We start from the raw sequence: 23,766 nt of genomic DNA, 5'->3' as shown, positions 1-23,766 counted from the left end.
TGAACACCAGGTAGGATAGCAAGAATGAGAGGTGAGCCACGAAGATTGCTTAAGTACTAAGTCTTTCTCAACAATCCAATCCAAGACATGTTCGTTCACATTACTACACTACTTAGCTTTTTTATTTATTTATTAGAGTAGAGGCATTGAACTTTATTTTATTCATGCTTGCAATTTTGTTGTGTGAAAACAACTAATTGCAAAAGTAAATAACTAAAACTACTAAGAAAAAGAAATTTCCTCCTTTTTAATTTGAATTGTCGTCTAAGTCTTTCTCCTTTCCCTTCTTGGTCACACTTGATCCCATAAGTTCTTCTTGCCATGTCTTAAAGATATGAACTGGGAACTCAGGAACAAAAGTGTTAGAGATATTTTTAAAAGTATTTCGAATAGAATCATCTCTAATTTTTGCATATCTCTAATAGGCCTGTTTTTGGTTGTACATGAATTTCCACATATCCATCATAGTTGAAATTTCTGATTTCTTCATAGTATTTGAAGAAGTAAGCATTGTCATGATCAACTCAGGATTAAAACTTGGCTTTACTAGTTCAACAACATTAGGTTCCACCCTTGGTTCAGGGTTGTTTGGTCCCTCTTCAGATTCTGCTTCATCTGTCCCTTCAACTAAGTTATATTTCGGTTTAGATTTATTGGACAAATCGTCAGTTTCTAGTTTGGTTGGTTCACTCGGTTTAATTGGATTCAACTCATGGACATTCTCCACTAACCTTTCTAGATCATGGGTTGTGATGCAACCTTGAACATACTAGCCCTTCAAGTTTGCTTTTGATTTAACTTAGGCCCTTAAGGAAAGTGAAGTAATTAATGATGGAAAGTAGACACTTCTTGCCTTCTTTCTAGCAAAATCGTGAATTTCCTTGGGAATAATTTTCCCAACATTGATAAACCTTTATGTCATAATTGCATACAACAAAAGCATTTGTTCCATCTAAATATATGTGAGATAGGCATGAAGCTATATCGAACAAAGTAGAACCATACCTTAGCCACCGATTTTAAATATTCCCTTCGGCAAGAATAACTACAATACTTTCTTATAATCTATTGGGATCTTGAATTTGTAACAACATTAAGCACTTGTTGAAAAAAATCCCAATTTATATTTGTCATCATGGAAAAGTACTCATCTTCTTCAATATCAGGCAGATTAAACAAATCATTAATTGAATTAGAAGTAAGGGTTACCTTCTTTTTGCGAACAAGAACTTTAGTAGCATTTGGCACGGTTTAGCATAGAATTCTTAAACTAACTCTTATTTAGGCACTGATTGCGCATCACAGAAATAATTCCAATTAAGGGCATTAATTGTTTTTCGAATTGGTAAGGGCTCTACCAACTTGTCATTGTTCTCCAAATTGAAAACTTTTTCCTGCATCATAGGTTGACTTTTGAAGATGGAATCAAACCTTTCTTTCGCTTCCTCATCTTGAATCATGATTATATTTTCAGTAGAGGTCTTGGAAGATCTAGTTCTTTTGTGAGACATGGTGATTTTTCTCGAAAAATAGGTAGGATTTTCGCAAAAGGAGAGGAAAAGAAATTGGCAATAGATGATAGCAAAAGGTTTGTGACGGCAAGAGGCTTGTGACAGTAACAGGATTGTGGTGGTGGAAGGTTTTCAACAGCAATAAAATTGCTCCGATAAGAGTTATGCGGTGGCAATAATGAGGGTTTTGCGATAAGAAAAGGAAATTGGGGAGATTCTTCGGGATTTAAGGCTGATAGCTAAGAGGAAAAAGAATAAGTGGCTAGGGTTTAAGCTAATTGCTTGAATGGTTATGAAAAATATGGTGGTAAAAAGAGGTTTATATAGTAGTAAATTAGGGAAACTTGTAGCAAAATTTAACTATAAAGGTGGGTTGGGCGGCAAAGTAAGATGGAAAAGAAAGTGACAGTAACAATAGGTTTTTGGGAACCCTTTGGAAGGCAATGTGGAGTAAATTTTCTCCTCTTTGTTGTTTCAGGCTTTGAGCCCAAACTGTATTTAAAAACTGGACTACTTAAAATGAAATAAAATGATTAGTATTTAGACTAATTTGACCCCCTTATTAAACAAAAACAAGTAAAATTAGCATTAAAAACAAGATCAAAATGAAAATAAAAATTTTGAAGTTAATTTGAAAATTTATTCTCAAAATATTACATTAAATTAATTCTCATGAAAGGTTGGAGGGGTCACAAATGGTCCCGCTTAAGTTTCAATCTCCTTAGACATAATTAATTAAATGTACTAATTCAAGAAAATAATTTCTAAATATTTATTAAAAAGTAAAAACATGAAAAATTAAGGGTCTATTAAATTGAACGAAGTTTCAATTCACTCAACTTCACCATCCCAATAATGTTTGAGATGTTGACCATTAACTTTAAACGTACCTCCTTGTTTGTCTTCCAATTCTACAGCTCTATATGGATAAACTTTACAGATGGTATAATGTCCTTTCCATCGAGATTTAAGCTTTCCAGGAAATAACCTTAGCCTCGAATTAAACAACAACACTTTCTGACCTTCTCTAAATTCATGAGTTTGTACACAACTGTCATGACATCTCTTAGTCTTTTCTTTATACATCTTGGCATTATCATATGAAAATAACCTCAACTCTTCCAACTCGTCAAGCTGTAACATTATTCTCTCACCGGCTTACTTAATATCCAAATTTAATTGTTTCAAAGCCCAGTGAGCTTTATTTTCTAATTCAAGTGGAAAATGACACACCTTTCCAAATAGTAACCGATAAGGAGCCATTCCTAATAGTGTCTTAACAACAGTTCGATAGGCCCATAGAGCAACATTAAGTCTTCGAGACCAATGTTTTCTGTTAGGGCGCACTACCTTCTCAATAATACCTTTAATTTCATGATTCACCCTCTCAACTTGCCCATTTGACTGTGGGTGATAGGCGGTAGCAATTTTATGTTTCACATCGTACTTGTCAAGCAACCACTTAAGCCATTTATTTGCAAAGTGAGATCCTTCATCGCTAGTTATAGCCCTCAGAGTCCCAAACCATGTAAACACATGCTTATGTAAGGATTACATAACTACCTTAGCATCATTTGTTGGGTATGCCTTGACTTCAACCTACTTGGATACATAATTCACAACTATCAAAATATACTTGTTCCCATAAGAAGAAGGAAACGGGCCTAGAAAATCAATGCCTCATACATTGAATAATTCAACCTCTAAAATGTTTGTCAAGGGCATCTCGTTCCTCCTTGATATGTTTCTCGTCCTTTGGCATCTATCGTAGTTTTTCACATATGCACACGCATCCTTAAACATTGTTGGCCAAAAGAATCATACTTGTAAAATCTTTGCTGTAGTACGAGAACCACCAAAGTGTCCCCCATTCAGAGATGAATGACAATGGTATAAGATCTCAGCAATTTCACTTTCAGCTACGTACTTCCTGATTATGTTATTTGCATATTGTTTAAACAAAAATAGATTCTTCCAGGAATAATATCGACTTTCATGAAGGAATTTCTTCCTTTTTTAGTATGTCATTTCTCGAGGAATTATTCCACATACTAAATAATTTGCAAAATCAACGAACTAATGTGTTTTATGAATTTGACTAACCTTGCAGAAAATTTTTCATTAATTGGAACAAGTGAAGGGGTTACCTCATTTTGTTCTAACCTTGATAGATAGTCAGCTACTTGGTTTTCAACACCTTTTCTGTCTTGGATTTCAAGGCCAAATTCTTGGAGTAAAAGTATCCATTGAATTAACCTTGGTTTAACATATTTCTTTGTGAGTAAGTACTTAATGGCCGTATGGTCAATAAATACTGTAACTTTAGTAACTATAAGATATGAACAGAACTTTTCAAAAGTAAAAACTATAGCAAAGGGTTCTTTTTCAATTACTGTGTGATTGAGTTGGGCTTTTGTCAAAGTTTTACTTGCATAGTAGATAGGGTGAAACACATTGTTTCTTTTTTGACCCATCATAGCTCTAACAGTGAAGTCACTTGCGTCACACATCAATTCAAAAGGAGAGTTCCAATCAAATGTAACAATTATTGGGGCTGAGATTAAACGATTTTCCATTCCTTAAAAGCTTTTAAACATGTTCTGTTAAAATAAAAAAAACAATACATTTTTTTAAAAGCATACCTTTTTCTAAATACTGTAACTTTAGTAACTATAAGATATGAACAGAACTTTTCAAAAGTAAAAACTATAGCAAAGGGTTCTTTTTCAATTACTGTGTGATTGAGTTGGGCTTCTGTCAAAGTTTTGCTTGCATAGTAGATAGGGTGAAACACTTTGTTTCTTTTTTGACCCATCATAGCTCCAACAACGAAGTCACTTGCGTCACACATCAATTCAAAATGAGAGTTCCAATCAAGTGTAACAATTATTGGGCCTGAGATTAAATGATTTTCCATTCCTTAAAAGCTTTTAAACATGTTTTGTTAAAATAAAAAAAACAATACCTTTTTCTAAAAGCATACACAAAGGTTTGGAAAGTTTTGAAAAATATTTGATAAACCTTCGATAAAAACTGACATGGCCTAAGAAACTACGAACCCCTTTCACACTAACTGGTGGTGGTAAATTTTCAATTACGTCTACCTTCACTTTATCAACTTTAATCCTGTTTTTGGAAATTTTATGTCCTAAGACAATTCTCTCCTTAACCATAAAATGACATTTTTCCCAGTTAAGGACAAGATTCATCTCCTCACATCTTTTTAGTATCTTAGCCAAATTACTCAAACAAACATCATAAGTGTTGCCAAAAAAAAGAACATCCATGAAAACTTTGACAAAATTTTCCACCATATCAGTGAAAATTGCCATTATAGATCACTGAAATGTGGCAGGTGCATTACATTAGCTGAAAGCCATTCACCTAAAAGCAAATGTATCGTACGGGCAAGTAAAAGTGGTTTTATGTTGGTCTTCCAAAGCTACAACTATTTGGTTGTATCCCAAATATCCATCTAAAAAGAAATAAAATTTGTTACTTGCCAATCGATCTAACATCTGATCCATGAAAGGCAACAAAAAATGATCCTTTCGAATGGCTTTGTTCAACTTTTTATAATCAATACAGATTGTCCAATCCATGACAGTTCTCGCTAGGATTAACTTATTACGTTCATTCTTGACAATCGTGATTCCACCTTTCTTTAGTACACATTGTATTGGACTTACCCATGAACTATCTAAGATGGGGTAGATAATTCCCGCATCTAACCATTTGATCACTTCCTTCCGTACTACCACTTTCATGATAGGATTAAGTCTCATTTGCCCATTGATTCTAGCTCGCTCACCTTTCTCTAAAATAATCTTGTGCATACAGAAGAAAGGGCTTATACCTCAAATGTCAGCTATGGTCCAACCAATTGCCTTTTTAAATTTTTTTAAAACAACAATCAGATGCTTCTTTTGGTATTCTATTAATTCTATTGAAACAATCACAGTCAAGGTAGAACAGTTACCTAAATTAACTTATTTTAAATGGGAAGGAAGAACCTTAAGTTCGAGTTTGGGTGATTCCTTGATTGACAACTTTGGCTGTGTAAATTCTCGAACTTCTAATTCTAGTGGTTCAAACCGTGCTGGTTGAACATAATCCCTCGGATTGGCTTCCATCAAAGCCATGTTTTCATTATCTTTTTCATCTTCCAATGGCTCAGACCTTAAAGTGTTCTCCAATGGGTCTTCGAAATTGTTCTCCTATTCTATAGAAACTAAGGTTTCTAGCTCCTCCATTATTGAACATTCATCTATTAGATCAAGAAATTTCATAGCTTTAAGAACATTTCTAAACACTCATCGTGAGTTCTCCTATTTGCACGCCTATCAATATTCTTCCTGGAAAGGTCCCCTAATGATAATTGGCACTTCCTTATCTACTTCAAAATCTAAAACAATGAAATCAGCAGGAAAAATGAATTTATCAACTCTTACCGAAATATCATTGATTTTTCCCTCGGAAAATGCTAAAAATCGATATGTTAGTTGAAGTGTCATAGTAGTGGCTCTTACTTCACCTATTCCCAACAGTTTGAAAATATATTTGGGAATCAAGTTGATGCTTGCTCCTAAATTGCACAAAACTTTACCCTAGTAAGATTCTCCGATATTACAGGGTATAGTAAAGCTTCCAAGGTCCCTCAGTTTCGAAGGTAGCTTGTTTTGTAGGAATGCACTACACTCCTTTGTTAAGGCTACCATCTTATACTTACTAAGTCTTTTCTTTTTGGATAGAATATCCTTTATAAACTTCACATAATTGGGCATTTGCTCTAAAGCATCCACTAACGGGGTGTTGATGTGAAGTTGTTTTAGAACATCCAATAACTTCTTGAATTACATCTATTGTTTTTGCCTATACTATTGGAGTCTTTGAGGATATGGAGGTGATGGAACTCTAGGTTGAATCAGACAACTTTTCTGAGGAGGTAAATCTGCAAAAGAAGGTGTTAACTTATCAGAATGCACTAGTTTAGATTTTACCTCATCAGATTTCTCAGCATCTAGCTTTTCTGGTGTAGGAACTTCAACTGTTGGTTGACTTTTCTCCTTCTCAATAGGCTCATCCTCAATCACAACCTCTTTGGGTTCCAAAACCTTACCACTTCGTAATGCAACTACCTTATAATGTTCCTTACCAAAATTCCTTGGATTTTTTGTATCACTTGGAAAAACTCCTTCTGGCCTATTACGAAGCTCAATAGCTAACTGACCTAACTAGTTCTTTAGATTTCTCAATGTTTCTACTTGAATTTGAATTAAGGCATCATTTTTCTCCGTGTACGCCTTCAACAAGTCCTCCAAATTGTTTGATGATTCAGCTTAAAGTGGTTTTAAAGCTTGTTGATTAAACCCTTGAGATTGGTTGGGTCTATACTACATGTAGGTGTTGTTCGGTCCATTTTTTTGGTTACTCCAAGAAAAATTTAGATGATTACGCCATGAAGGATTATAGAAGTTGGACTGTGGTCCTTGTCTTGAGACTAACTCCTTACGTAACAAACAAACTCAGGGTTTGAAGGGAAATTCTCGAAAGAATGGCTATCCCCACAATATACACAAAAAACATTATATTGACTTGGTGATTAAGTTGCAAAATTATTAGAACCATGAGTGGTAAACTGTTTTAACTTTGATGAATAGAGATACTTAAGCTGAGAATGATGTCAGTGCGTTCACTTCATGCACTCCAACTATTCGTCTTCTTGAAGTTGATCAGTTTGTTGTCCATTGATAGTTGTTGCTAGTGATCTTCTCAATAATCCCGTAAGCCTCATTATAAGACTTAGACAAAATCGCATCATTTGCAGAAATATCTATTACCAATCCTATGTGTGCGTTGAGACAGTTATAAAATGTCTCCAACTGGATACAATGCGGAATCCCATGATGAGGACACTTACGAAGTAACTCATTGAATATTTCTCACGCCTCGTACATGGATTCCTCATCCAATTGTGAAAAAATGGTTATCTCATTTCGCAACTTGGAGTTCTTAATCAATGAAAAATACTTAACCAAAAATCTTTCTGTTAATTCTTGCCAAGTATATATTAAACTTGGTAGCAACAAATTCAGCCATGTTTGTACTAGATCTCGCAACGAGTATGGAAATTGCTTCAAACTCAATGCGTCTTCAGTAACACCGGCTATTTTAAATGAATCACTCACCTCCATGAGTAATCCAAGGTAAATATGTGGATCTTCCATGGGCATACCACTGAACTGGTCTATCGTTTGAAGCATTTGAAACATGACTAGTTTCAATTCGAATTGCGGTGCCTTAATATCTGACCTCTTAATTCCCAGATTTAATTCATTGAAAAGTGGCATAGTGTATTGTCTTATGGCACGATCCCTATCATCAACAATAAGAATTAGATTGTGCACATGATCGGCTCTATTACCTTTTCCATAATTTTGATTTCTAGAGTCCATTTCGACTTGTCTTTGAGCTGATTTCTAACGTCTTCTCTATTTAAATGTCCGCTCGATCTCAAGGTCTACAAGTAATATATTAATAATTCAATCTATGCTCATAAACACCTGAAAATAAATCACAAAAAAAATAAAGAATAAATTAGTAAGGTTAGAAGTTAGATAAAAACCAATCTGGAAAAATAATTTCAAAAAAATTATTCTGTTGACAGTAATTGACAATGGCACCAAAAACTTGTTACGCTCGGTTTGTGCAATTATACATAGTCATTATCAAGTAATAAGTAAGTAAAAGAGTTATTGTCTCCACAGGGACTGTGTATGTTAATTGAATAATTGTAAAATTGTAATTTAACAATTTGGTAATAAAAATACAATAATTTGAGTGATGATGATCAAACTAGATTAATTTAACTAGATGCAAAATTGATCCCTAATGCAATTTTATCTAAGTATGAAAATTATCTAAATGTATGAATGAATTTAGCAACAGAAACATAACTTCAACAATCAATAACATGAATAGGCTAGGATAACTACATTAATCAATTTGATTCATTTTTATCATGCTTAACAGTGTTCGGAAAACATTCCATGGAAACTCGATCTTTCATGAGTTTGGATATCAAATTAAGTCCTTTCGGAATCTTATACTTAGTGAAATATGCATTTTACTAATCATATTAAACTAAGGGTTTCTTAGTATTTATGTGAAGTAACAGGGATGGGTTAGGTTTGAAACAGTTTAATCACATAAACCTAAAAACTATGCAAGATAATAGAGCTCGTTAAAGTTATTATGAACCTTCAATTTAGTTGGGTTAGGATATAAATTAAACATGCACTTTTCAACTATTGCGTCCGCTAGATGTCGTCTGGTTAGGATCGCTCAACTAATTCTAATGCATCCAATCACGTATGTATGAAATACATACTTGAATTTAATTGAAAACATGATCAACTGAGGCATGGACACTTTAAATATGAATTAAATAAATCTCATTGAATTAATGCAATTAATCTAGCTAAACAGATTTAAGCTACCATTTTAAAACAATAGAAGAATAAACTCTATTTCAAGTCGACAGTCTCTCGTACTCTGATTGAAGGTGTTTTCCTCCTCTTCTCCTGTTGCACTTTTACGAATAGCTCCTCAAGATGGCCGGCCAAGAGATGACCTCTTCAAGGCTTTTGCTAGCTAAAAACTAAGGGAAAAATGGAATGATAGGCGTGCTGGATGAAGAGAGTAAGACAGAGAATGAAGAATGTTGTGCAAATGATGGATGAAGGGATGAGTAAGGGATGATTGAAAAGGTGAGATAGGTGTGGTAATTATAATTGAATTAGGTGGGAGAGTTTACTAAAAATATCAGCAACAATCCTTTGGATTTCTCCGTCCTATGGCTGGCCATGATATGTGGAAGAAAAGGTGGTTTGGTTCATGCTTGAATCATGCAAGGGGTGGATGGTTTCTCAAGCAAATCTTGCTGATTTCCAATGTTCTTCCAAGTGTGAGGACTTCATATAATTGTCCCAAAATTGATTTATTGGTTGCCCAATTGTGGTTGTCGAATTCAACCTCTCTTCTCTTGAACTAGACGGTTAATGACCCAACTAGCTTGTAGACTTGACCAACATGTATCATCTTTTTTTTATTGGATCAAAGGTGGCATCTTGATGACCCATTAAGCTTAGTCTTGTCGTCCAACACATGAGAATAATAGCTCATGTCCATGCAATATTAAAATAAATTCAACTCTATAATCCCACTTCATAAGTAAATGTAACGCCCCAATTTTTAGGAATTCTGTGAATGTTGGCATAGGTTTAATTATGTTAGTGGGCTTCTAGAAGGCCCAAGCTTAAGATAGAACCCGGCAATTTTAGTTAATTTTTGTTCCATAAGAAAAAAGGGGTGAAATTATGAAATAGAACCTATGTGAAAATGTTTGAAAATGCTATATGCTAAATTGAAGTGGCCAAATAAATAGGAGTGCAAAATAGGAGGATTTGCATGACAAACCTCCCATTTTACATGAAGTGGCCAGCCATCATGTTGTTGTAGACAAAATGTGCACTTGATATCCATAATTTATGGTACAAATTGATACAAATTGATAATGGGTTAGGTAAATGTTCCATGATAATGGGTTAGGTAAATGTTCCATGATGGGAATTTCATGTCTTCTCAGATTAAAGAATTAAATGGATGAAATATGAAATTTTATTAAAAAAGGGTGAAAAGAACAAAGTTTTGTCCATCTTTGTTCATCATAGCCAAAAGTTAGAGAAGAGAAAGGAGAGGAGAAAGCTCTTGAATGTTCGGTCACTTGGGGAAGAAAATTGAAGGTAAGTTCATGGTAGTTTGCTTCTATCTTGATGTTCATGAGTTCTTCTTGATTCTACCTTAACTCTTGAAGCATATTTTGGTTTTTGGTTGTGTTGTGAGCATTTGGTCATGAATTAAAATGAAGGAAATGGTTGTTGTTTCATGTTCTTTTGATGAAAAATGGAAGATATGTGAAGTTGAGCCAAACAAATGAGCATGCATGTGCTTAGATGCTAAGGGGAAATATCGGCTAATATGTTGTGCTTTAAAATGATGAAATGGAGATTATACTTAAGTAAAATCATAGATATGTGATGATTGATTGGTGATATACATGTTTAAAAAAAAACATGCATGCAAGTTATGTGTGAAAGAGTGATTTGGTAATAAATCTGCTTGGGACAGCAGCAGTAACGTGACTTTGGAAAATCACCATAAATTGTGGGAGATGAATTAGAAGCTGAATAAATTATTTAATTAAATCTTAATGATTCTATTTTCAAATGAAATAAACGAGAACATATTTTGAATTCTGTACAATGAGAAATTTGATTCGTAATGAAGAGTGGTCAGATTAGTCAAACAGTGAAACATGGGAAACTTTAAGAAAAATCTGGTATTGATTGGCTAAACCAAAAATTCTAAAAATTTTATGGATAGAAGATATATGAGTCTATTTTCAGGTAAAATTAACGGCACTTGATTTGGAGTTTTGTAGCTCCAGTTATAAATGATTTAGTGACTGTTGTTCAGGAAAACAACTTGCAGTGTAATTATGATTATGTGGTAAACATTGACAAAAATTTGTTAATAAGTTGCTTATTGATTTCTTATAAGCTTACTATGATCTGTAGGTGTGGTTGGCCGAATATTGTAAGGCGTTAATACGTAGTTCGTATTTGAATAGTTAGATTAATGTGTTAGTAATCCAATTGTAGGCGTTCGTGTGGATCTCACAAGATATCGTCGCAAAATGTGTAACTAACACCCTCTTTCTTAGTCTAGATCGGCAAAAGTCGAAAGGCCGAAATGCCGAAAACCTGTATTTTGTAGATTTGTGAGTGTGCGAATGCTCGTGAGGTAAATCGATTAATGTTTTTGGTAAGCTGCAATGTTTGGACTGCAAAGTGCATGATTTCTGTGCCCTTGATATTTTTGGGCTTAATGGGCCAAAATTGGAATGATGGGCCAACGGGCCCAATTCGGTAAGAACCCTCGGTAGTGATTCTGTTAGTACGTGAAAGGTAGGAATATGCATGAAAAACCCTAAAATAGATAAATTACTGAAATACCTTTAAAAGTGGAAAATGTATAGTTTTACCCCTAGTAGATAAATTACCGAAATACCCCTAGGGTTAAATTGACCTAAATGCATGTTTGACTGTTGTTATTTACTGCATGCCATGTTGTTATTATCTGATGCATGGGATTAGGAGATTGACGGAGGAAGTACTAAAAGTGGCTTGTCCACGATCTTGGAGGCTTTGCCTCAATTCTATCGTTAATCGAGCGGCAATCTTTGCAAGAATCGTGGAGTGTTAAATGGGTGGGTTGAGCTATTCCCCACATGGAGTGTATGGCTGGTACTGGTGGAGTGTAGTGGTTGGTGGGTTGAGTAGTCTCCCAAATGGGCTTGCATATGTTTATTGATGTTGCATGTATTTTGAAATGGGCCTATGGGCCATATCATTATCTGAATAAGGGCTAAGGCCCGTTTATTGTAATCTGAAAAGGGCTCGTCCAAGAACATCATTATTCTGAATGGGCTTAGCCCAATAGGCTTAAGTGTGAGGGAATTCGAGTGGCCACCCGCTCGAAAGTTTGGTTTTCTTCCGTGAACTGGACATCCTATTATTTACGTTGAGGTTTGGGTTTTAAATGTAATAAGGTCGCTTAATTATTTTGATGGTTTTAATATGTATTACTAAGATAGGTATTACTTATTTTAACTGTTGAAATTGGATAGCTTTAGGCACGTTTTCAAAAAAAAACAACAATTGATTTCAAAATAACACGACAACAAGCAAAGCTTCTGCAATGAAAGTATTTTCCAAAATTAATCACTTTTCCTAAAAATGACTTAATCAAATCAGTTTCCTAGAAATATACATGACGTTAAGGTGTGGCAATGGCGGTGTGTATGTCTAGGATTGGATCCGAAGGGAGCTTGGTACTGAAGTAGTCCGATAGACTCACCTCCTCTTTTCCGGTTTCCTACCTGGTGCACAGCTTCCATTCACTTTAACCTATAATGAAATTATCTTTTAAAACACTAAGTAGGTTTTTTTTCTGGATCAATAATATAAAATGTTTTGAACGCTTCGATGTGGCATGTCGGATCCAGCCATAACGTCTGGGCCGGGTTTGGGGTGCTACAGTAAATTTAACATATTAATAAATAACATGAAATACTTTAATTTTATGCACAAAACCATATAAAAAGGCATAAATTTGCATACTTTTAAATTCATGTCCATTATTAAAATTTAAGCAAAATTCATTTAATTAATCAACAAATATTCAAAATTAATATTTTTAAAGTAAAAAGTGGTAAAAATTATTAGAAAAATCCTATATAATTTCGAGTTTACACCAATAAGATTACTTTATAACTTTGGTATATATTGAAAGATATTAATTAAAATCTTGGAAAAGTTACATTATCACATTTGGTTTGTTAATTACTTTCCTAAAAATGTAATGATGATTTATGAATTTACCATTATTAAATAAAATATAATATTAATGTATTTAATTTTTATAATAAACTTAATTCTTAACACGTATTTGAAATACATATTTAGTATTAAAATTTAATTGATAATTTTACATTTTTCCTCAAAGCTCCAATGAACATAATTTATGTTGGATATTTTACTTGAATATGATACATAATTGCTTTTGTATTTGATTGAGCTATTGTGTTATCTATTCTACTTTTAAATAAGTTGTCAATCATTTGCTCATGCTCGAAAATTATTTCAGTAAAATTCTTAATCATATACAACAAACCATAATTGAAAGTAAATCATGCAAAAGATTACGGTCAAATTAGTCTTAGAGCCAAACTTAACCTTAATTTTTTTTCTTTTTGCTCGATTCATAAATACTATAATAAAATTGAATTTTCAATTAATATACTAAAAGAAAAAGAAAAATAATAGAAAATAAATATAGTATATAAACCATATAATATATATTAAATACGCATATAAAAAAAATAAAAGGGAAAATTACATCCAAGGTCACTAAACTATTAGTAAGCTTACATTTATGTCACTCAACTTCAAAAGGTTATAAAATAGTCATTGAACTATTCAAAAATTTTCATTTAAGTCACTGAACTATACAAAAGCTTTTTTGTTAAGTCACTAGGTTGTTAGGTTTATTTTTAAAGAAGCCCAGCTAGCATACTCCAAGCTACGATTCTACGATTAGCATGACAAATCGATTCCCATCGACAAGTAGAAGAATATAACTTAGATACAAGTTTATATGATGGTTAATATCTGAGATTGAAGAAGAAAGTTATACGGATTTTGGTTCGCAGATTCGTGACATTCAAAGTTATTTCATGAAAAGAAATTGAACTACAAAAGATAAAGAGGAAAGCTTTCGATTGTTGTAGTTGGTACAAACAGAGAAGGCCATACAACAACGATTTTAACAACCTAGTAACTTAAGTAAAAACTTTCAAATAGTTCAGTAACCATTTTGTAACTTTCAAAATTGAGTGACCAAAATATAAACTTACTAATAGTTTAACAACCTTGGATGTAATTTACCCAAATAAAATTAGAGAAAAAAACCTTACTTTTGAAAAATCTGTTGTAGAGAAAATCAAGTAGTAGGAAGGAGGCAATAGCTTCATCCTCGTTTATATTCTAATACCCTAAACTAATATAAAATAAGACTAATTTCATTATGATATTTTTAAATTTCTAATTTACATGGGAAAGTAACATTTTTACCTTTTACCGTGGGAATCACAAGTTTATGGAAAAGTAACTTTCAACAAAAAATTAAATTTCAATTAAAATAAATAAAATTTAACATACCAAATATTGAAATCACTATCCAACTAATTAAATTTCCAAAACATATCCAACTAATTAAATTTCCAAAAGAAAAAAATACACTTTCCATGGTAGCAAAGTTTACCTAATACCTAGTAGTATAGTAAACATATAGATATGAAAAATTTAAAATATATTTATATAAAAACCTATATTAGGTACATCATGAAATGAAAAACATGGGTCGTTTGTTGTAGGAAAATAGAGAAAAAAATCAAAAATAGAAAAAGTAAATCTCAATTTAATATGCATGCAACACCACAAGCTATATTTTCATAATAAAATAAACAAGTAAAACATCTTTAGAAGATTCCAAAATCAATAGCCTAATCGACCATTATATCTTGAAAATAATAGAAAACCCAAAATATATCTCAATCTCAATTATAATTACTATTTACTTTTTATTTTCTTAAGCAATCTTTAATATCCACATAATTATTATGCATACCCCAAACAGGTTAGCATTTATTACATTTTTAGTGAAAATTTTTCCATGTCCGTTAATTAAGTTTTTACTTTTACCTTTTTTTAATCATGATTTTTTTCATTATGTATCACCTTTTTAACTCTATTTCTGGACAAACAACTGCAGATTCGAGCTACTATTCGACTCGGTAAATTAAGCAGCAAGCAATAGCATAGATTGGGTGAGACAACAGGGATTATTTCACCATTGATCTCAATGCTTCAGTCACAAGTTGATGAAGCCATTGAAGCTTCTCTATTGCCCCCGGCAGTGGAAGAAGCTGGGGTCATACCTGCTGCATTGTTGGACCTTTTTCGATGCCGAAATCCGGAACTGACCCAATTTATGATCGCTGCGATGTTGATCTTGCCATCTTCCACAGCTAACAAGCTGGTAATTGCTTCATTGTAGAAATCCTGAACCTCGTAAACGATGATCCAAACAATATTAGTAGCTTTAGCGTGCAAGCAATTACAGATGCTATAGCTACGCTTTGGAATCTGTCAATTTGTCGTCAGATAATTACATCAAAATGGCTTCTTCTGGTGTAATATATAGCTTGCTTCAACTTATCCATTGTTCCGAAAAGGCGAAAAGTCATCTAAGCTGACAGAAGGCAATGGCACTACTAGAAAACATTGTTTCTTCGTCAGAGAACTCGATCCAAGAAGGGACTGGTGGAGCAATTAGGGTTCTAGAGGAAGCAGTAGAAGAGGGTTCACCAGAAGTGCAAAGAGTCGTATATGCTGGAGATGTAGTATATTGATGGAAGGTGTAATGCCAAGACTGCTTCAACTCACAGTAGCTGGAAACTGGAGAGCTTAGAATACAGCTCGAAAGCTGTTAATTCTTCAGCAGGATTGCTCAGATTACGCGTCGACAAGAAGTTAACAATCAAAGCATGACATTGTAGAGCAGATTATGAAGGCGATGCAAGGAGAGAAAGTTACAGGTTCAACATTGAGGTTGGTCTTTAGGATGATAACCCTTTAGCCTATAGATTTCAGGCTCGCTCAAAAAGGTAATTGAAATCTCTGTAATTAAATACTGGTATTTGGTGCTGCTTAACCTGATTTTCTAACATCAGTGAATGCAAAGGCACTTAATTCAAACAGGTTATCTTTAATTTACGTGAATTCGTATATCCAACACTATCCAAACCAAAACCGCAGCAATTCAAATATAAGAAATATAAGAGAATCCACCACGGATAGTAAAACTAACATCCAAATCCACAAAAAATCAAATCAAATAATGTTGGATATTGATTTTTACCATCCATTGCCATCACTACGGGCAAAAAATACTGAAATAAGAGCTTCATTACACGACCCTCCAGTAAGAGAATCAAGGCTTTCTTATAACCTGTTGAAAGAGACTCTTCTGCAAATCATTGAAAGAAAACAATATCTCCACAAAAGCCAGGATTATTGTGTCAAGATGAAGCACTCAAACTCCATTCGTATAATGTTTAATAAAAACAAAGTCATACATATAATGAAATATCTAACTTTGAACAGATATCAACTGGAAAAAACCAGTGGAGGTAATATTTCATCCCTACACCAGCTAAAGTTTGGTACTTCAAATCCCTGTACAGTAAAAAGTGACTATAGTATCAATCTCCCAAACAAGTTTGTGGTTTGGAGGATTATTTTACTTCAATCTCCCGAACAAGTTTGTGGTTTGGAGGATTATTTTACTAACTATTTTGCCTCAGGGACCAAAAAAAGAGGTATACAACACACAAGCAAACAGTAAGACATTGGATTACAAGGATTGCTTCAGCCTGACCTTCTATAATAGCTATAAGCCACCGCAACGGTTGCAACAACTCCAACCACGGCTGCCGCTGTAAGAACGTGATGTTGCTCCCATGATTCTACCCAGCTTGTCAATTTGCACATCCCAATCTTTCCACACACTTCTCTTGGCTCTTCACTTTTCTCTTTTTCATTTGCTTCCAAACTAGCAGTCATGCAACAGGTAAACCCATTAGCACCCTGACAACAACCATCCACATTTTCCTTTGTCTTCTGAGTAGTAGTTTCTTCGTGCTTCTCATTTTCCTTCACTTCAGTCCCATTTGGAAGCTTCTGTTCATCTGTTTTATCACCTCCTTCAGTAGAAGCCCCCATTTGACCCCTGTAGATGTATGGATTATACACGTTTTCATCGTACATTTAATTGAGAAGATTATAAGTGCACTACTTACTAAGTAAAACAGAAAAATATAACACTAGAAACAATTGAAAGCTTAATATGGCATATGCGATGAGTCACACAATTGACATGGAGCTTCCTACCAGCAAGGCACACTGTAAAATAAGCAGTTGTAATGTGAACGATTTTACTAAAATCCTACCAAAAACAGGGAGCACAGACAGAAAAGAAAACTTTCATTAGAGCGCTCTAGGCAATTTTTGTTTATAACGAACTGACCAATCAGACCGGTTGGACCAGAAACCAGCCGGGGTATTGGTCCGGAGAGAGGGGTTCACCGGTTGACCCATGAACCACTCAGAACTGAGCTAAAAAAACTGGTTGAACCAGTTTTCACTTTTTTAAAAAATATTTTTTTATTTTTTATGAAGTTTTAACAATTTATTCAATTAAACCGAATGAGCTGGTCAAATCAAAAACTGGTGGTCTGACCGGTTCAACTACCAGTCCAGTTCTGAAAACCTTGGTTTTATGAGGGACAAAATATTCAAGCACTGTGTTTGGAATCAGAATTCCAAATCTTTCTAGGCAAACTAAAGCTAAGGGCCAATTACTATTAGTTATGTGCATGAAATTCTATTGGTTCCCTTGAGAGCAAGTTAAGTCAATCAATGGCTGCAGCACTAAGAGTAATCTACGAAATCTTTCAGTGACTGAATAGCTTCCAAAATTCTGCATTTCAAGTACTTAGTGACAAAGTTGATGGGTCAAAACTTCTTCTAACACAATTTTGAGGTGGTAAGTTCGTCTCCAATAGAAGAATGTACCCAGAAATAGAACAAACTGGAATACTACAGATTCAACCAACTTAAGTACAGCATAAATTAAAAAAACCACAAACCTCCAAAGGCGTTGTATTATTTCTCCTTTTGCAATTTGCTGATCAAGTAACTCAGGCACATCTTCTGGAGTAACATAGCCATACCTGCAACCATTGAAGGCAAAAGACCAATAATATAAAAATCCGTTCAACACATAGAAGCGTAATGACATAGTGATGCTGATGCTGATATTACCAGTTGCCCGTGATCTTTCCCTCAGAATCTAGGCTGAAGATAATCAAGTTCCCAGCATACTTGTGCCCTCCAATGTGAGAGCAAGCACTTACAAACACCTGATCCTTCAGTCCACGCAACTCAATCTCCACATTCAGCTTTTGAATCAGAGCTGGTCCACAAACACCACATCTCTTGTCACGATTACCGTGAGCACACACAAAGATATATGAACCAGTCAATGTTTCCTGCACTCCAGAAGCCCACGGCTTGCCATTCACAAGCACATCCTCAACAAAACCATCCACATCGGAGTCTGCCAAACCCCTTCCATCAATACAATAAAAGAGAATCAGCATTAAAATCCCTTCATTCATAATCTTAGCATTCTCTCATTATTTTACAAACAAAAGAAATAAAATAAAATAATAAATCTCAACTCAACTCAACACAACAAATAAACATAAGAAAATATTACATAAACAAAACACATGTTAATCCTCATCATAGCTACAATTACAGAAGAATGATTATATTTTTAACCCCAAAATCAGCCTTGAGACTTTGGCACATGTCCTTTTTTTTTTGGCACTGTACATGACACATGCCCATTAAACTAAATATTTAACCATAATTCAAGAAATGCTAATTTCCTGATTTACAGTTAGATGACCACATGAAAAATGTTTCTAGAAAGTAGTTCCATTAAGAAAAATTTTAGCAGATTCTTACTCAACATCTGAACGAAAAATAGATTCATACCCTATAAGTTACAAAATGTAAAGTTCAGCTCCATCTTTTATAAGTTTTACAGCATCCGATCTAGTAAAAGGAAATTCAACAGCATTTAGAAAGAAATTTATTATAATTTAAAAAAAGGTGCAAAAAAGGAAAGCTTACTTGTATTTGATCATTTCAGGGAAAACTAACACATCTCCGTCAGATTCCGCTCCTTCAATAACCGTCAACAGTGTCTATATCGGAAAAGAAAAATATAGAACTACGATTAATTGACAATTTTAAACCTTAAAAGTAAACGACAGCTGATAGAACGAAACGAACTTACCTTGACTGGGATGTCGTTTTTGCGAGACTTAAGAGCGGAGGAGAGGAGATTAGGGAGGCCGTCCTCTTCGACACGGGAAGCCCAATCGTTATACGACTTATGGCGGAGGAACAAGTGGCGGTCGTACGGGTTGACGGTGCCGGCAAGGTTACTGGAGTACATCTCATCGCGCGTGAAACCGAACTTCGCCGCATCTTCGGAGGAAACAGCTGAGAGGTTGCTTGGATCCGCCATCGAAAAAAGGTTTTGGAGTAAAAGATAAGGAGGAGTCGACAGTGAGGAGCTGAAGAGAGCGGGATGGTGAGCAAAGCGCGTGAGGAGATATTTTGAAAGGAATACGAAATGGAAATGCGTGGAAATACGCGCGGATTGAGATTGGAGGATAAGATTTACTGGTGTTTTGGCTATCGAAGGTTCTCTTGAGTTTCTGGCTTAAATCTAAAATTAGCCCTTGCATTATACTTTTTTTTCCAATTTACCTACAAATTTTTTGTCAAAAGTATTATTTCGTCTAATTTTACACCAAAATAAAACTTCAGCCATAAGAACATGACATGTGTCACATTTTTATTGGATTTTGTATATTTTTTATATAAAATGAGATGAAATTGATAATTTATGTACCACTTCCCAAAAAAACTTTAGATACCTAATTGAAAATTGATATAATTAAAGGGTCAATTTTGTAGTTAAAATTTTTTTGAAACGTTATCGCATTATTCATGAAAGAGTAAATTAATCCACATTATATTCTAGTTTTGGTGTTAACATTATAAACTTTAAGGGTAAAAAGAAAATCAAAGAACACAAGTTTTATTGATGGAAGTTGTCACAGGATCTCGAGCAAAGGATTATGAATGTGTGATGGTGGAGGAGTCAGACATGGGAGATATAGCTAGTCAAGCTTTAGATCTTAGGGAAGGTTGATGGATTTAAAGGGCCTTTTTGTAATAGGAGTAGAAGACTTATTTTAGGGATATATTGATTGGTAATTCGAGATCTAACAAGAGGAAGAATTCGCTTTCAAGGTGGAAGACATAGACCTTGAGGAGTGTGATATAATCATAGGTTTAACTGAGGAAGTGCCCTCAATCTGTTTTTCCAAACACGTGCATAGTCTTCTTGATGCTACTATGTCAAAGATTATGGTTATCAAATTATTGGGACATAGAATTGGTTTTGATGTGCTCCTCAATAAGATTTAAGTTCTTTGAAAGCCAATCAGTGCCATTCAATTGATGTATTTAGTGAATGATTACTATCTTGTTAAATTTTAAAATGATAAAAGACTATGCAAATGCTCTTATAGATAGACCTTAGGTTATCTTTGGTCAATATTTAATGATTCAATCTTGGTCTCCATTTTTTTTATAGTCGCTAAACTAACTAAAAATTCGACTAAGGTAAGCGCACCTATCAAATAGTAGTATAGTTATGGTGAGACCGGAAATATCGTATCCATAAGGACTAAAAGTACTAGTAATTACTATCTTTTTATTATCTAGCCTAAGAATTAAAGGGGTATTTTAAACTAAGATTTAACTATCTAATTAATTAAGAGCACGACAGAGATAAAAGTTAGAAAATACTTTTGGAAAACCGATGGAGAAAACAATACCCAAGGAAGAGTCCGCCTAGACTTCATTTATTACTTCTGAATTAGACGATTTATTTACTTAACTTAATCCGTAGAAATCCCTAGCCTATGTTAATATCTCTCTCAAGACTAAAAACAAAGGACGCTAGGTTGATTAATTGAAATCTCTTTCTAATTAAAACCCCTATTGTCGCATTAACTCAATCTATGGATTTCCTTATTAGATTTGACTCTAATCCGACAGATTTATGTCGTCCTATCTCTAGGATTGCATACAACTCCACTTAATTATGGAAGATCTATTCCTAAACAGGGACTCTTGCTCTACTGAATAAGCACATCAAGACCTGAATTAATATCCTGAAATATTAATGCAATGATCAAAACTCATAATTAAGAATAAGAACAAGTATTTATCATATAATTCAAAAGATAATAAGATTCGTCTTAGGTTTCATCTTCCCTAGGTATTTAAGGAATTTAGTTCATAATGATGGGGGAAAACATCTCAAAATTGGGAAAACAACAAAACATAAAGAAACCCAAAAACTTCGGTAGAAATTGAATAAAGATCTTCAATATTGAAGTAAATCCTGCTTTCGAGCTGATTCCAATGGTTGTCTTCGAGTATTTTCTGCCTTCTACTCTCCGTCTCCCCTTTGATCCTCTTCTAGGGTGTTCATATAGACTTAGGAATGCCCAAAATAGCCTAAAATTAGCCTTTTTCTAATAGAATTAGACTTGGGCTCGACAAGGACACGACCATATGCCACGCCAGTATGAAGGTGCTCAGGCCGTGTGTAATTCTGATGTGGTTTAATGTCGACACGGCCATGAGACACTGGCCTGTAGATTACCCGTGTGTCGCGCACTGGCGTGTGGATTAGTGTGAAGGTGCTCAGGCCGTGTGTAATTCTGATGTGGTTTAATGTCGACACGGCCATGACACACTGGCGTGTGGATTACCCGTGTGTCACGCACTGGCGTGTGGATTACCCGTGTAGAAGTGTCTAGGCCGTGTGAAGCACTAAAATAAACCCATTTTATCCGTTTTGGGCCTTTTTCTTGTACTTTTCGCTTTCCTATGCTCATCTGCAATAAAACATGAAATTAAAGGATTAAGAGCATCAAATCCACTAAATCTTATAATACATCATCCAAAAATATGCCAAGCATGGGGTAAAAATATATATGTATTATGGCTTATCAAATATCCCCACACTTAAGCATTTGTTTGTCCTCAAGTAAAATCCTCACTCACAACTAAAATTCATTCTTCTCAACTTATAATTTTTATAAAAAATGTTTTGAAATAATCCACAGATAATTATACATTAAAAATTCAACTAAAAGAATATTAAAGTTTCAAACAATCCAAGTTGAGCATTTTAATCATAAAATCATAGGTATCTCCCTTTATCTAAGTAATTACCTTTAATTCCAAATCGATAAGGGTTGACATCCTCACTAAAGATTCACTCAAATCACTCAAAGTGTTTAAGGTTCAATGATTAAGCACTCAATAGTCAAACATGAAAAGTTATTACCATAGGCTTGCATGAAAATCAAATCTCCACCACTATAAAATGATGTGATACACAAATCAAAAGGTCTTTAATGGGTTGTAACGGGGCTTGGGTTAAAGGTGTGGATAAAGGCTGAAAAAGATGGTTAGAATCAAAATTGATTTAATAAATTACCAAACTTCGAAAAATAAAGCTAATTATTGAATTACAAACAAGTGCTAGAATTAAAACTATCCAAAACTAATGAAGTGAGCTTTTTTCTCAATATAGTAACTTTAACTTATCCAAGCTCATAATGGAAGAATACCAATATGTAATTACATGAATATATAAATATACTTTTTTTTTAAGAATAAGAACACAAAGTAAATAAGAACAAATAATTCAGCAACTGAAATGAACGAACATAGTTAGGTAAATAATCAAATCAAATCTCGATAAAAAGGGAGTCAATAAAAATGGAAAAATTCTTAACGAATCAAAAAGGGTTAAGTTGTGGGTTATCATTAAAGGGAAATCAAGAAACAATGTTCAAGGCTCAAAGGGGTTCAATAAAGGTTAATTATGTGGGTAGGCTTTTTATGGAGTAAGTGGGTTAAAACCTAAGTGCCTTCATCATCTTAGTATATCAAATCAAAGGTGTGGTCTCGACATGTATAATCAATGCAAGTTCTAGAATGACAAATCAGTATTGACTCACTCATAACCATAAATAAAAGTGAGCAAGAAAGATATATGCTCTAAAAGGCTCAAAATCTCACAAAAATTATGGGTTTTTGATGTCAATCCTGTAAATTTCAAACTTCAAAATAATACCTCAATTCAGGGAAACAACCTAGCAATTTTAATTTTCAAAAGTCAACTTATCATGCTTGATTCTCTATTGTCCTAAGGTTTAAAAAATCAAAGCACAATTACCTATATTTTAATCCAAAACATATCAATAAGAACCATAAATCAATCAAAATTCATTCTAATAGTAATATGAGAAAATTATTTGAGAACAAGATATAATTCAGAGATTTTCTGATAATCATATAAATAACCTCCCTACACTTAAGATGTACATTGTCCTCAATGTACAAAGATAGATAATAATAATATAAGCATAATATCATAAAAGAGGGGGAGAAACGAAACTGCCCTGAATTTGGATGTAATCCTTGGAATAGATAAAGCAAATTTATAAACATTGGACATGAAGTGAATGTGTAACTAGGCAGAGGTGAAGGTGGTGGTAGAGGTTGGGTTCCACAATCACAGCTCCAATCAAAGAGGTTATCATGGTGGTCGGTGTCGTGGTGGCAGTCGAGTAGGACATGGCAGTTGTGGATTATTTGTCCCTATAGGATTGTTTGTATATTCCTGAGTAGCACTAATCAACTGAACCTTTTGAAACTGCGATATCACCAGTAATGTTTTAGGGGGTTATATCAATGGGGTTGTTATGGTTACTAATAAAGGAACAGCCATATAATTAAGGGGTTCAAAATATACTAATAAAAGTCTTTTAGAACAT

The 23,766-nt window shown here is 34.0% G+C and overlaps 1 protein-coding gene and 1 non-coding gene across 2 annotated transcripts; one reads left to right on the top strand and one right to left on the bottom strand.

Moving 5' to 3' along the window:
• Positions 1 to 7,409: 7,409 nt before the first annotated feature.
• On the top strand, positions 7,410 to 7,516 carry LOC128281179 (small nucleolar RNA R71). Its single transcript, XR_008271391.1, has one exon. It is a non-coding gene; the product is annotated as a small nucleolar RNA R71 (small nucleolar RNA).
• Positions 7,517 to 16,267: 8,751 nt separating this feature from the next.
• Positions 16,268 to 19,546, bottom strand: LOC108457516 (uncharacterized). Its single transcript, XM_017756633.2, has 5 exons — positions 19,125 to 19,546; positions 18,959 to 19,032; positions 18,080 to 18,385; positions 17,905 to 17,988; positions 16,268 to 16,985 (listed from the first exon to the last, which is right to left on the bottom strand). Exons 1-5 carry the CDS (start codon positions 19,356 to 19,358, stop codon positions 16,625 to 16,627), a joined length of 1,059 nt encoding a protein of 352 aa, XP_017612122.1. The 5' UTR covers positions 19,359 to 19,546; the 3' UTR covers positions 16,268 to 16,624.
• Between the last annotated feature and the right edge of the window lie 4,220 nt (positions 19,547 to 23,766).

The sequence above is a fragment of the Gossypium arboreum genome, chromosome 9, assembly GCF_025698485.1.
Source record: "Gossypium arboreum isolate Shixiya-1 chromosome 9, ASM2569848v2, whole genome shotgun sequence".
Lineage (NCBI taxonomy): Eukaryota > Viridiplantae > Streptophyta > Magnoliopsida > Malvales > Malvaceae > Gossypium > Gossypium arboreum.
The sequence above is the reverse complement of the archived record's forward strand: the minus strand, read 5'-3'. Positions and strand labels throughout refer to the sequence as shown.

Bases quoted from the DNA above. Each gene is read 5' to 3' on its own strand.
- LOC108457516 (XM_017756633.2), bottom strand. From the start codon at position 19,358: ATGGCGGATCCAAGCAACCTCTCAGCTGTTTCCTCCGAAGATGCGGCG. The intron at 19,033-19,124 runs GTAAGTTCGTTT...TTTCCGATATAG, and splicing joins AAAACGACATCCCAGTCAAG to ACACTGTTGACGGTTATTGA. The intron at 18,386-18,958 runs GTAAGCTTTCCT...TATTGATGGAAG, and splicing joins CCTGAAATGATCAAATACAA to GGGTTTGGCAGACTCCGATG.